Raw genomic sequence first — 12,928 nt, 5'->3', positions numbered from 1 at the left:
GCACACTACATGACCAAAAAAAAAAAAAAAAGTTCAATGTAGTTATTTGCCACCGATGTCTTAAAAATGAAAGAAAATGGACACAAAATCAATCTTGAAGATAAATTCGGACTGTTATCTTTTTTCAAAGTGCTGTCTAATGACCTTACTTGTTTTTCCATACTTACAACTGCCAAATGCTTGACCTTTTTTTTTCTTGCATGGCTGGATTTTCTCGTGATGCCCTACATTAAAAAGAAAGAAAGAAAAAGAAATGTGTTACCTAGAAAACTAGGTGTTCTAGCTTTCTACCTTTTTACTAAATGTTAAATCTGTAATTATTTTTTAAATAGAAACTAGGTCTTGCTATGTTGCCTAGGCTGATCTCAAACTTCTGGCCTGAAATGATTCTTCCATCTCAGATTCCCAAAGTGCTGGGATTATAGGTGTGCATCACCATGTCCAGTCCTAGTTTTGTATCTGAAGAACAAAGGACCCAAGAAGATCATGGGATACATAGGAGAGTCAGTAATTAAATTCAGTAAATACTGTACTTACTTTGACCTACCATGTGTCAGTAGTATTAGTTAAAGGTAATACTTCTAAGAAAAATAAAATATCATCGCTCCCTCAAAGAACCCAATCTACTGATAGAAGATTGTTATATGTGCTGGAGAGACAGCCAAAAGCCTGAATGACGATAATGATTATTTTTTGAGTTGAGGTGTCACTCTGATGACCAGACTGGAGTGCAGTGGCATAATGATGGCTCACCGCAGCCTCGAACTCCTGGGCTCAGGAGATTCTCTCGCCTCAGCCTCCCCAGTGGCTGGGACTACAGGTGCATGCCACCAAGCCTGGCTAAGTTTTTGTAGAGATGGGGGTCTTGCTATATTGCCCAGGTTGATCTTGAACACCTAGACTCAAGTAATCCTCTTGCTTCAGCCTTCAAAGTGCTAGGATTACAGGAATGAGTCACAGCACCTGGCCTAAAGTTTGTATGGAAAAGATATTCTCTAACTCTCCCTTTTATCAAAACATTGTCTTGTAAATCTCTGTCTTTACATAAGAGTCCCTATGCCATGTTCTCTAGGCTCTTACGAAATAGCTTGAACTTTACTGTTGTGATGGATCATTTTTCACAGGACTAAAACTTTTCCGTTACTGAAAGGATGCTGGGAAAGAAAGGATAAACTGGACTGACAAGTGATTCTATGAAATTTCAGAAAACAGACATTTCCAAGCTGAGTTAGTAAGGTGGTAAGGATTCTGCCATCATGACCAGAGTTCTCTTTTCACTTCTCTTTTAAGGATTAAATGTAGAAATCTTTTAATTCAATGAACATGTTAAAAGTAAGCTATTTTGTTAACTACTACTTGGCTGTTAGGTTGAAAAACAGAATGGAGGGGCCTGGTGCAGTGGCTCATGTCTGTAATCCCAGTGCTTTAGGAGGCCAACGTGGGAGGATAACTTGCGACCAGTAGTTCAAGACCAGCCTGGGAAATACAGCAAGACCCTTTCTCTGCAAAAAATAAAAAAACTTCTTCAGCCATAGGGGTGTGCACCTGTAGTTCCAGCAATTTGAGAAGCTGAGGTAGAAGGATTGCTTGAGCCTAGGAGTTCCAAGTTTACAGTGAGATATGCTCATAACACTGTACTTCAGCCTGGGAGACAGAGCAAGAATGTCTCTTTTAAAAGAAAGAGTGTAGTCTGCCTATATGCATTTAGTTTTTTGAATATTTATTCATAATTTATTTCATATCCACTAAGTACTGCAGTTAAGCACATGTTTCTTTGTGGGTTAATTTCCTTGCCCAATAAACAAAGATCAGACTATTCATCTCCTTCTGTCTCAGCATCTATAAGCAATGACAAAAGCTGAAAAATGTATTAAACAAAATGCTTTATCCTTGTATGGCATTGATAAAGGCCATATAAACTGGAATACATGCTGTAACCATAAGGAAGTGAAAGTTAGTAGTTAGCAAATATGTTCCTACATGATATGTTATTGTGTACTGTTATTGGCAAATCTGATATGACAATCCAAACCAAAATATTTGGGTAAATTAGGGGGCAACTTAATTTACAAACTTCTCATGAGCTCTAAATTAAAGGAATACTGTTATAGAGAATATGGCCACTAGGTGGCAGCATTCGGTGAGATTTAAGATCTGGTTGCCTGAAAGACGTCAATGGAATGTACAATCCACAGAAATAACAGAAAGAGGGAACCGGTGGGGCGCGGTGGCTCAGCCTGTCACCCCAACACTTTGGAAGGCCAAGGCAAGAGGATCACCTGAGGCCGGGGGTTCGAGATCAGCCTGGGAAACTTGGAGAGACCTCGTCTCTACAATAAATCACAAAAATTAGCCAGGTGTGGTAGCACGCATGTGTGGTTCCAGTTACTTGGAAGACAGAGGTGGAAGAATGCCTGAGCCCAGCAGGTCGAGGCTGCAGTGGCCATGAGTGTGCCACTGCACTCCAGCCTGGGCGAATGGACTGAAACTCCAACTCAAAAAAATAAAATAAAATAAAATGGGAACTAAAGCAAGAGTATTTCACAGGAAGACAATGAGTGAATATGATTTACTTTTTTCTGTTGCATATAAAACTTAGATTTTTCTCTTGACATTAGTGCAAAAGTAGCATCAATTTCTACACTCTTGAAAAATGACCAACATTGCTAAGTAATAACAATTGCCTTTCAAAGGTCATGGGAACATCCTCCCAGACCCCTTACTAGCCTAAAAGGCACCTACTTTGATCACATTCTGTTACTAATTCCAAGTGATACTTTAGAAACTATTCTTCCTAGTAAATAGAGTCAAGAGCATGAACCCCAAGGCAGGTCTTTAGTCCCGACTGAAGGAACATTCAAATCTACAAAACAATAGTAGAAAAACACCAGAGTACTTCTCATACAAACCGAATCATCTCTGTCCATCGAACAGCTTCTTGAAGCTCCATCAATCTCTCTTTGTACTGGTTTCTCTCCATGAGAACACGGGCCATTTCTACTCTAGTAAACCGCTTCCTCTGGGCTGTGGGAATATCACTCTGCAATGACGAGAAGATGATAGATCACTCTGGGAACCTATATATGTTTTGGTGTTAATTTCCGACTTATGCAAAACCTTTAAATTTTTAAACATTCCTTTATTTCTAATATAGGTGATCACTTAAAGAAAATGACCTTATAAAATGAAAACCAATAGGAGATTTAAATAATTACTTAAGACTTAAAAGATAAAAAGTAATTTAATATAATATATATACAAATATTTGAACATATTATAAAGGAATTACAAAAAATAGTGCAGATTTTGAACTAGAACCAAAAACGTCAGCTAGTATCTACATAGATACAATATGCTCTTATAGGGCCGGGCATGGTGGTTCATGCCAGTAATCCCAGCACTTTAGGAGGCAGAGGCGAGAGAACTGCCTGAGTTCACAGGTTCGAGACCAGCCTGGGCAACATGGTGAGATCTCATCTCCACAGTAAATGAAAAAAATTAGCTGTCAGGGCACGTTTATAATCCAGCACTTTGGAAGGCCAAGTTGAGAGGATTGCCTGAGCCCGTGAGTTCAAGACCAGCCTGGGCAACTCGGCGAGACCTCACCTCTACAATAAATCAAAAAATTAGCAGGGCATGGTGGCATGTGCCTGTAGTTCCAATGTATATAGTTCTAATTCATATAGTTCTCTCCATCTTGCATGTCTCTGGGTACAGTTCCAGCTGTAGTTCCAGCTACTTGGAAGGCTGAGGCAGAAGGATCAGCAGGTCGAGGCTGCGGTGGCTGTGAGCACGCCACTGCACTCCAGCCTGGGTGACAGAGTGAGACTCCGACTCAATAAAAAAATGCTCTTATAATTTCTACCTGGAAATGATGCTCTAACTTTGTTTATTATAAATAAACTGTATAAATATTTATTATGGTATTTAAATCAATAAATATTTATTATAAATAAATAAATCACAGGTTCCAATTCCTGGGCTCAGGTAATCCTTCTGTCTTGGCTTCCTGAGTAGCTGGGATCACAGGTGTGCGCCACTACACCTGGATAATTTTCTATTTTTTGTAGAGATGAGGTCTCACTATTTTGCCTAGGCTGGTCTCAAACTCCTAGGCCCAAGTGATCCTCCCATCTTGGTCTCCTAAAGTGCTGGGACTACAGGTGTGAGTAACCTCACTTGGTCACTAACATTTTTTACAATTAATGTTCTCTAACAATTGTCATTCAGAAAATAGCTACAAGTCAGTTCCAAAAGAGGTTCATTTATCTCGAAATACTAATCCATATACACACCCAATGTCAGCAAAAGGGATTTGTAAATGTATTGCCTAGTTACTAAGGTGCCTAACTATAAGAGTCACTAAAATACCCAGAGACATGCAAGATGGAGAGAACTATATGAATTAGAACTATATACATTGGAACTAAAATTCTTTTTCTTTTTTTGAGTCAGAGTCTCAGTGTCACCCAGGCTGCAGTGCAGTGGCACGTTCATCACCCTGCAGCTTCAGCATGCTGGGTTCAAGTGATCCTTCTGTTTCAGCCTTCCAAGTAGCTGGAACTATAGGCACATGCTACCAAACCAGGCTAATTTTTCAATTTATTGTAGAGTCGTGGTCTCGCCAAGTTGCCCAGGCTGGTCTTGAACCCCTGGACTCAGGCAATTCTCTCGCATCCGCCTCCCAAAGTGCTGGTACTATATTCTGGCTAGGAATTAAAATTCTTAAAGAGAATAAAGGATGTGAGTGAGTATGGAATAAGCATAAAGGTAAGACAGCAAAGAGGCATGCTAAAGTCAACTTCCTGCAGGCTTTTGTTAAGCACATTTTGGATCAAAACTGAAAAGTCTGGGACAGAAAGAAAGAGGCTGAGCTTAGCCTTCAGCAGTCTTCCTCCTTTGCTCTCTTGTTACAACATTTGGCTTCTCCTTTAAATAAAAGTTAAACAACAAATGATAAAGAACCTTAAGTTTGCCCCACAGCAATCCCACTCCTAGGCATATACTCTGGAAAACTCTTGTTCCTGTAAACCAGGAGATATGTATGATAATGTTTGTAACAACACCATTGTTTGTGGTAGTAAAAAGCTGAAGACAAACTATATATTCATTAACAAGAAAACAGATACATAAACTGTAGATGGTTCATACAATGGAATATTATAAAGCAGTGAACATGAATGAACTATATAGCACTATCCAACAACACAGGTGACTCTCAGGAACATACTACTGAGTAAAAGAAGCAAGTCTCCAAGACTAAATATGATACAAAACAATGGCAGCCATAAAAAAGAGTGAAATCATGTCTTTTGCAGCAACATGGATAAAGTCGAAGATCAACATCCTAAGATAACGAACTCAGAAACAGAAAACCAAACACTGCATGTTCTCTCTCTCATATGTGGGAGCTAAACCTCACTCATGAAGATGGAAATAATAAGATACTGGGACACAATAAGGGGGAAGGCGGAGAGGAGCTAGGTTCAGAAATTACCCACGGTGCACATTCACTATCTGAGGAATGGGCCATCTGAGACCCAATCCCCACCATTATGCAATATGTCCATGTAACAAACATGCATGAATCTAAAAACAAACAAACAAACAAAAAACATAAAACTATGAAAACTATCCTTCTTTGCAGGGAGGTGTGTGTGTGTGTGTGTGTGTGTGTGTGTGTGTGTATGCGGTCTGATAAAGTTGTTTTTTTAAGTTAAGCAAATGATAAATACAAGATAGTGGTTTCCTCTGGAGGGAGACGGCACAGAGTAGTGTCAATGTCTGGTAATGTTCTAATTCTCAGGCTGGGTGGTAGGTTCACAGTGTTGATTTATTATGATTCATAACTTACATATGTTATATATATTTTTGTGTATATCAAATGTGGTATTACAAGCACAAGGAGGTTAAGGGGATACCACATGCTATTCTGTCCAGGACACCCATATACTTTAAGTCTGACCTTTGGCCTGCAAACACCCATTATCATAACTAATGTGAGTATGCGAATCATACTGACAAGAAGCTCACATTTATTCTTTGGTGTTCACGTGTGCTCACAACCATATGGGCTAACTGGCTAGTCCTAAAGATCTAGACTTCACCTTTTTATGTTTAATACTATTACATAATTTTTATTAAGTTATCATATTTCTAAATCAAAATTTGAAACAAAACAACAATAATAATCACAACAACAAAATACAAAATGTCCTAGTTGGTCCTTGAAGTTGGAGATGCAAACACAGTTCAGAGCACAGAGCCACAGAAGGAAAACGGGCATGTCACATGCAGCTGGAAAGTTCAGCATCTGATGCTGTGTGGAAGCATAAGCTACCCTATTCACGACCATAAACACATCTTGTGACTTTTAAAAATCTTTACAATGCTATCTCCAAAGCTGACTTAGCAAGATCTTCCCAAAACATGGTAAAGTAAGAAAAAAAGCCCCAAACTGTAAACCTACATCATCATCATCTTTTGCTTTTTGCCTCGCATCTTCAGCTTCTGCACGAGCTCTAATGGGGGAAAAAAAAAACAAAATAAAACATGTTATTTGAATTGAGTTCATCATTTCAAAAAAATGGAAGAGATGCTCAACAATTTTAACTACCACTAAAGGATTATTTTTCTCTTCCACAGGACATTTAGCTGCCTTTTTTAGTGGACTATTACCATAGCACTATTTTCAGAAAAAAACAAGAATTAAGGAAAGCTGGGCAAAGGAAAATAATAAATGTTTTCATTTCCCTATTGTCAAAACAAAGATGTTTGGCATTCTCTAGTTCTTTTCACACCATGACAGACCAAAAAAACGCGAACACTTGGGCGGGCTCGGTGGCTCAGCCTGTAATCCCAGTGCTTTGGGAGGCCGAGGTGAGTGGATTGCCTGAGGCCGCGGGTTTGAGAACCCCCTGGGCAACTTGGCGAGACCTCATCTCTACAATAAATCAAAAATTAGCCGGGCGTGGTAGCGCATGCCTGTAGTTCCAACTACTTGGAAGGCTGAGGCGGAAGGATTGCTGGAGCCCAGCAGGTCGAGGCTGCGGTGGCCAGGAGCGGCCACTGCACTCCAGTCTGGGTGACAGAGTGAGACTCCAACTCAAAAAAAAAAAAATGTGAACACTGAGATGACAGGCTGGCAACTGAAGGGGCCTGATGGAGCAGAGCCTGGGCCAGGCATATCGCCCTCTCCCCGGCCTCCTCCAGGCCTCAGGGGTGGAAGGCCTCAGTCTCAGGGCTCCCCTGCAACCCTGTGTGGCACGACTGGCAGAAGGTTTGTCAGTACTCACTTCCTCAGCTCCTCCTCCAGCTCCTTGTTCTTTTCCTCCAGCTTCAGTTTGGCCTGTTTCACAGCCTCCAGCTCCCCCTGCAGCACACCCTTCTCACAGGTCAGCTCATCTACCTTTGCAATCAAATCATTCTTCACAACGTTCAGAGCATTTCTAAGAAACACATATTTCAAGTGCATCATTACAAAAATAAATATTCTTCCCATCTTTCAGTTTACTCTTTTGTAGACTAAAGCAACTATACAATCAAAAAGGTAGCTGGGCTCGGTGGCTCAGCCTGTGATCCTGCGCCTTTGGGAGGCTGAGGTGAGTGGATTGCCTGAGCCCGTGGGTTCGAGATCCGCCTGGGCAACTTGGCGAGACTTCATCTCTACAATAAATCAAAAATTAGCCGGGCGTGGTAGCGCGCGCCTGTAGTTCCAGCTACTTGGAAGTCTGAGGCGGAAGGATCGCTGGAGCCCAGCAGGTCGAGGCTGCAGTGGCCGGGAGTGGCCCACTGCATTCCAGTCTGGGCGACAGAGTGAGACTCTACTCAAAAAAAAAAAAAAAAAAAAAAGGTGAATAACTGAATACTTCAAGACATTCTACCTATACCATTTGTAGATAAAGGCAAAAAGAGCATGCAACATCAGTCTAAGTTGTTTTGTTACTCTTCTCACTTATCAAAGGAAGAACAAATGGAGAAAGCAAGACAGACCACCAATGAATAAAAAGTGAGACAGTCAGGTTAAATTTAAAAATAGCATTCATGACTGGATGTGATGCCTATAACCCTAGCACTTTGGGAGGCTGAGGTGAGAGGATTGCCTGAGCCCACAGGTTTGAGACCAGCCTGGGCAACTTGGCGAGACCTCATCTCTACAATAAATCAAAAAATTAGCCAGGTGTGATGATGCGTGCCTGTAGTGCCAGCTACTTGGAAGGCAGAGGCGGAAGGATCACCTGAGCCCAGCAGGTCGAGAATGTGGTGGCCATGACCAGCGAGCCACTGCACTCCAGCCTGGGCGACACAGTGAGATTCTGACTCAAAAAAAAAAGAAACAGAAAAAGCATTCATAAGGCTACTACTGTTGATAAGTTCAGAAAATATATTACCCAGTCCATAAAATAAAACTATTTCTGGAAGTTACTTTTTAATAACTAATGAGAAAACAGTCTAAACTGAAGGAAAAAATCAAAGGGCCAGTTCCTTTGGGTATAGTGGGCACTGGACCACCCTTATAGCTGCAGTCTGTCTTGGATATACACAGATGCTCCAAAGTTGCTGTGACACAGCAAATGGACAAAGGGGTCCAAATCTGCTGCTTTTCCACATGACTGAAGACCTGTTCTACCAAATACACTTGAGTAAGACTTTACAAATTGCACCCAAAAATATACAGCTATGGAAGAGAGCTCTGGAGAGGCAGGCTGGGTATAAATCAAAACATTTCAGCTACACGGAAGGCTGAGGCGGAAGGATCGCCGGAGCCCAGCAGGTCGAGGCTGCGGTGGCCGGGAGTGGCCACTGCGCTCCAGTCTGGGCGACAGAGTGAGACCCCAACTCAAAAAATAAAAATAAAAAAAAATAAAATAAATCAAAACATTTATGCAGAAATAAAAGAAATCCCATGTCAAACGTGGTGGCTCATGCCTGTAATTCCAGCACTTTGGGAGGCTGAGGTGAGAGAATTGCTTGAGTCCAGGAGCTTGAGACCAGCCTAGGCAACACTCTACAAAAATTAGCCAGGTGTGGTGGTGCACGCCTATAGTCCCAGCTATCTGCAAGGTTGAGGCAGGAGGACTGCTTGAACCCAGGAGTTTGAACCCAGTGCAAAAAACAGAGCAATGAAACCTATCTGTCAGGGCTATGTAGGTCCCATTACCTGTGTATGTGGGGTGTGTGTCTGTGTATACATATACATGCGGAGAAGGAAAAAGAGATGAGGTAGGGAGCGTGTGTTAGTACTGTGTTAAACTGATACGTCACTGAGCGGGACAAGACAAAAATTCTGTATCTTTTGCTCCTTGTTAAAATGTCACATATACTTACTTGGTTTCCAATAGTTGTGTATTTTCTAATATAAGATTCTCAACTTCACGACCCATTCCTATTAAAAGAGAAAAAATACAGACTGAAATTTATCAAAAATTATATTTTTATAATATAATAAGCTACAGTCACAAATTTTATTTTAGAAATTTTATCTATCTTTTCGCAATCTTATTCTGTCTATATATTCATTTGGCACATCTATTTGTATGGATTATAAAATTATAAATAATTATTCATCCAAAACAAGGCAAAGATTTTGTTGGTCGATTCTTTACATCTGCTAGTCTATATTTCATTTCTCATAGACAATATTTCAGAAGGAACAAGACATTTCTGCCAAATATTCTAACACTTGTCTAGCTTTATTTAGAGAAAAAACTAGCATTAATATGAATCAGAAATTTTTTCCCCCAGAAATTGTTTCCAAATTACAGCTGATACTGTAGGCCTAAAAATTAGATTTAGAACAGGCAGAAACAAGGTCAAAGAAAGACAGAACCCCAAGGCAGATGGAACCTTACCAAAGAAATTATGGTCTTAAAGCCCATGCATTCCATGTAAAGCAAAAACAAAGAACAAGAAATGTTTTACATAAGAAACAGCATGAAAACAGATTATTAATCTATAAAGTTTTATGCATGATATGAAAAACATCTGGAATCACAGTGTTATGATTTAATGCAAAATGAAGTGCAAAAGACAAATAAAGATGATTTCCTCTATTTATAAGGATGCTCTCTGATATATCTAAACAATGTTTTACCGATCTTTTCTCACAATAAAATATAATTAGAGTGAAAACCCCAAATCAATAATATAAACTGTCCTTTAAAGTGCCACCTAGGAAATGATAAGGTTATGTTGTCACTTGAGTGCCTGTGTTTAATTATATTTGATATTATAATGAATACTTTAAAGACAGGCATGTAGAACACTCAATACAAGATCCAGTGGAGTGGTCTTTACAGAGAAAAAAGCTATTTAATTTGCTTCTCAGGAGAAACAGAAGAAAAGAAACAACACAATAGGGAATACCACTCAAAAATACAAAAAACAAAACAAAACAAAACTCCACCAGTTACTCATCCCAGAAACTGTGAGCTGATGTTGGAAAATAACATACAATGGGAAAAGAAATGTTCATAACCCAGAAAAACAAAGTAAGTATTTCTAAAGAAAACTGCACACAGCAAAGGAGTTAGCATGCCCCTTTATTTTAAAAAAAGATAATATTCCCAATGACTCAAAAAGTACTTAAAACAAAACCAAACTAGGAATGCTAAAGATGCAGTGCCTACATATGAACTTTTCTCTGTATTATAATTTTTCCATATACTCTCAAAGACCAGCATAGTTCTATCAGGAAGAATTACATATCAGAAACCGTAACTTATTTAATCATCTATCTACATGTTCTGCACAGAGTAAAAAAATAAAAAAGTTTCCAGATTCCAACTCCAAAATGATTTTTGGCAAGATATTTGCTTTAAACACTAATGTTAACTTATTTTTCTTTGTAGACACAATGGCTGGAAATAATGTAAACTTTTTAATAAAGCTATGGAGACAGAAGAAATAGAGTTTAGATTGGTTGGGACAAGTTTATATAATAACTATGTCTGCTATAAACTCAATCATTTAGATAAGCATAAAAGCTGAAAATATATGTAGGGCAAAAGAAAGAAAAAAACCAAACAGTTGAGCAGAAAAAAATGATGAGAAAGCATTGAATGAGAACAGCAGCCAAGAACACCTAGCTTAAAAAGCAGTAATATTAAAGTATTCAAAAGCATACACACCAGAATATTCCCCTAGGTAAGCGGCCCAAGAGAAAAACGAATGAGAATCTTGATTAGATTGTTTTCAGAAAGCAAGAAGTAAACTCATTTATTTTAAAATGAGAGAGAGGAGACAAGGAAATTGAAAAGATGTAAAGAAACCATTAACTAAACACAATAAAGTATAAATATTACAAAAAGAGGAAAAAATGAAATATATGCTATAGAAGAAATCACATCCTATGACATAGTAGTATCTAAAGTTTACATTAAATGGACACATTCCCAATGAAGAGTTCTCTTAAAATCTACTGTATAAATTTAATATATGATCAACAGGATTATCCAAAATGGCTCATTTTGAAATATAGCAATAAAAACTAACTCCTTATAACTACAAAAAAAAACATAACTTGATGTGGCCTCCTTTCTGTTCAAGGCTTAAACCAAGCATAAATTTAGATCTAATATATTTGAAAATTTGACCTATTAAAAACTGCCTGGCAGTTTTTTAAGTCATAAAAGTCTCATTTGAATTTTAGTGTCGATTTTCAAAATAGGTCCACATATGGCTTCAAAGACACCTGGAAATTGCTTGAGAATGTATGTACCATTTTATCTAGTTCTTTGTGTGCATTTTCCAAAATGACACTGCTCTCTTACAAAATCTCCTGTGAAGGATTGTTTGTTTGTTTGTTTTGAGTTGGAGTCTCACTCTGTCACCCAGACTGGAGTGGAGTGGCTGCTCCTGGCCACCGCAGCCTCAACCTGCTGGGCTCCGGCGATCCTTCCGCCTCAGCCTTCCAAGTAGCTGAAACTACAGGTGTGTGCTACCACACCCGGCTAAATTTTTTGAGTTATTGTAGAGATGAGGTCTCGCCAAACTGCCCAGGCGGGTCTCGAACCCGCAGGCTCAGGCAATCCACTCCCCTCAGCCTCCCAAAGGGCGGGATTACAGGCTGAGCCACCGAGCCCGGCTTGAAGGATTGTTAATACCAAAAGGTGAAGAATCACAGATTTAGAGGTGAAATAAAACTGTTAGAACTATTTAAGCAATCCCATACACTTAATTGCTATCTGCTAAAGATGCAACAGTGAGCAAAAAATACAGCTGTTTTGACCACAATGTGCTTACAATCTATCCAGGGAGACAGGTACCAAAAAAGGCAGTAAGTAAAGGACGATGAGTGGCATAAGATGCAGGTCATGGGAATGCACTTCAGGGACAACTAGGCTTTAATTAGGGGCTCAAGTAGGTTTCCTGGAGGATGTATCATTAAAACCAAAGTAAGAAAAGCAAACATACACATGCAGCTAGGGGAGGGAACAAGCAAGCCTTGGTGATTGCATGTGAGGGAAAGCAAAAGGCAAAAGGCCTAGGCTGGAGAGTGGAGTGGCTAACTAGGCTATTCACGCACTGAGATGACACCTGTGGTGCCAGAGCAGCCTTGGAGGACAGGACGATAAAGACCGGGAGCTCAGCCTTGGGCGTGGCAAGTGTAAAGCCCTACAAATCATATGAGTTTGAAAATAACAGGGGCTCTGGAAGAAGTTCTAGGATGGAGATAAAAACTTCGGAGTAATTAGCCATGCAAGCCAAGAAACAACGAGAGCAAACATGGTTTCCCACACTGACAACCGAAAGATGAGCAGAGGAAGTGCGCCCGCTAAGATGACTGAAAAGGAAGAGGCAGAGACAGGAGAGATGGCAGGCAAGTCTGAGACCACAGAAGACCAGCATGGAAAGTCTGAAAGACAAGTGCGACGAGGAGTCATGTGACATAAGTGAGGCGGAACACTGGAGACCCCAAACAGGAAGG

At 39.8% G+C, this 12,928-nt stretch overlaps 1 protein-coding gene across 6 annotated transcripts in view; it reads right to left on the bottom strand.

The window, feature by feature from the left end:
• SPAG9 (sperm associated antigen 9) overlaps positions 1–12,928 on the bottom strand; it is a 157,152-nt gene that overhangs the window by 32,536 nt on the left and 111,688 nt on the right. For 4 of the 6 annotated variants that reach the window (XM_021713788.1, XM_008060803.2, XM_008060807.2 and 1 more), the window contains 5 exons: positions 9,328–9,385; positions 7,296–7,448; positions 6,470–6,521; positions 2,910–3,040; positions 168–224 (listed from right to left, as the gene is read on the bottom strand). In XM_021713788.1, coding sequence (XP_021569463.1) covers positions 168–224; positions 2,910–3,040; positions 6,470–6,521; positions 7,296–7,448; positions 9,328–9,385 — 451 coding nt within the window. Of the gene's footprint in view, positions 1–167; positions 225–2,909; positions 3,041–6,469; positions 6,522–7,295; positions 7,449–9,327; positions 9,386–11,129; positions 11,142–12,928 lie in introns of all 6 variants that reach the window. The other 2 variants (XM_021713787.1, XM_008060806.2) reach the window with 1 other exon arrangement.

The sequence above is a fragment of the Carlito syrichta genome, unplaced genomic scaffold (assembly GCF_000164805.1).
Source record: "Carlito syrichta isolate Samal-C Ts95f unplaced genomic scaffold, Tarsius_syrichta-2.0.1 Scaffold304743, whole genome shotgun sequence".
Lineage (NCBI taxonomy): Eukaryota > Metazoa > Chordata > Mammalia > Primates > Tarsiidae > Carlito > Carlito syrichta.
This window is presented reverse-complemented; position numbering and strand designations above follow the sequence as displayed.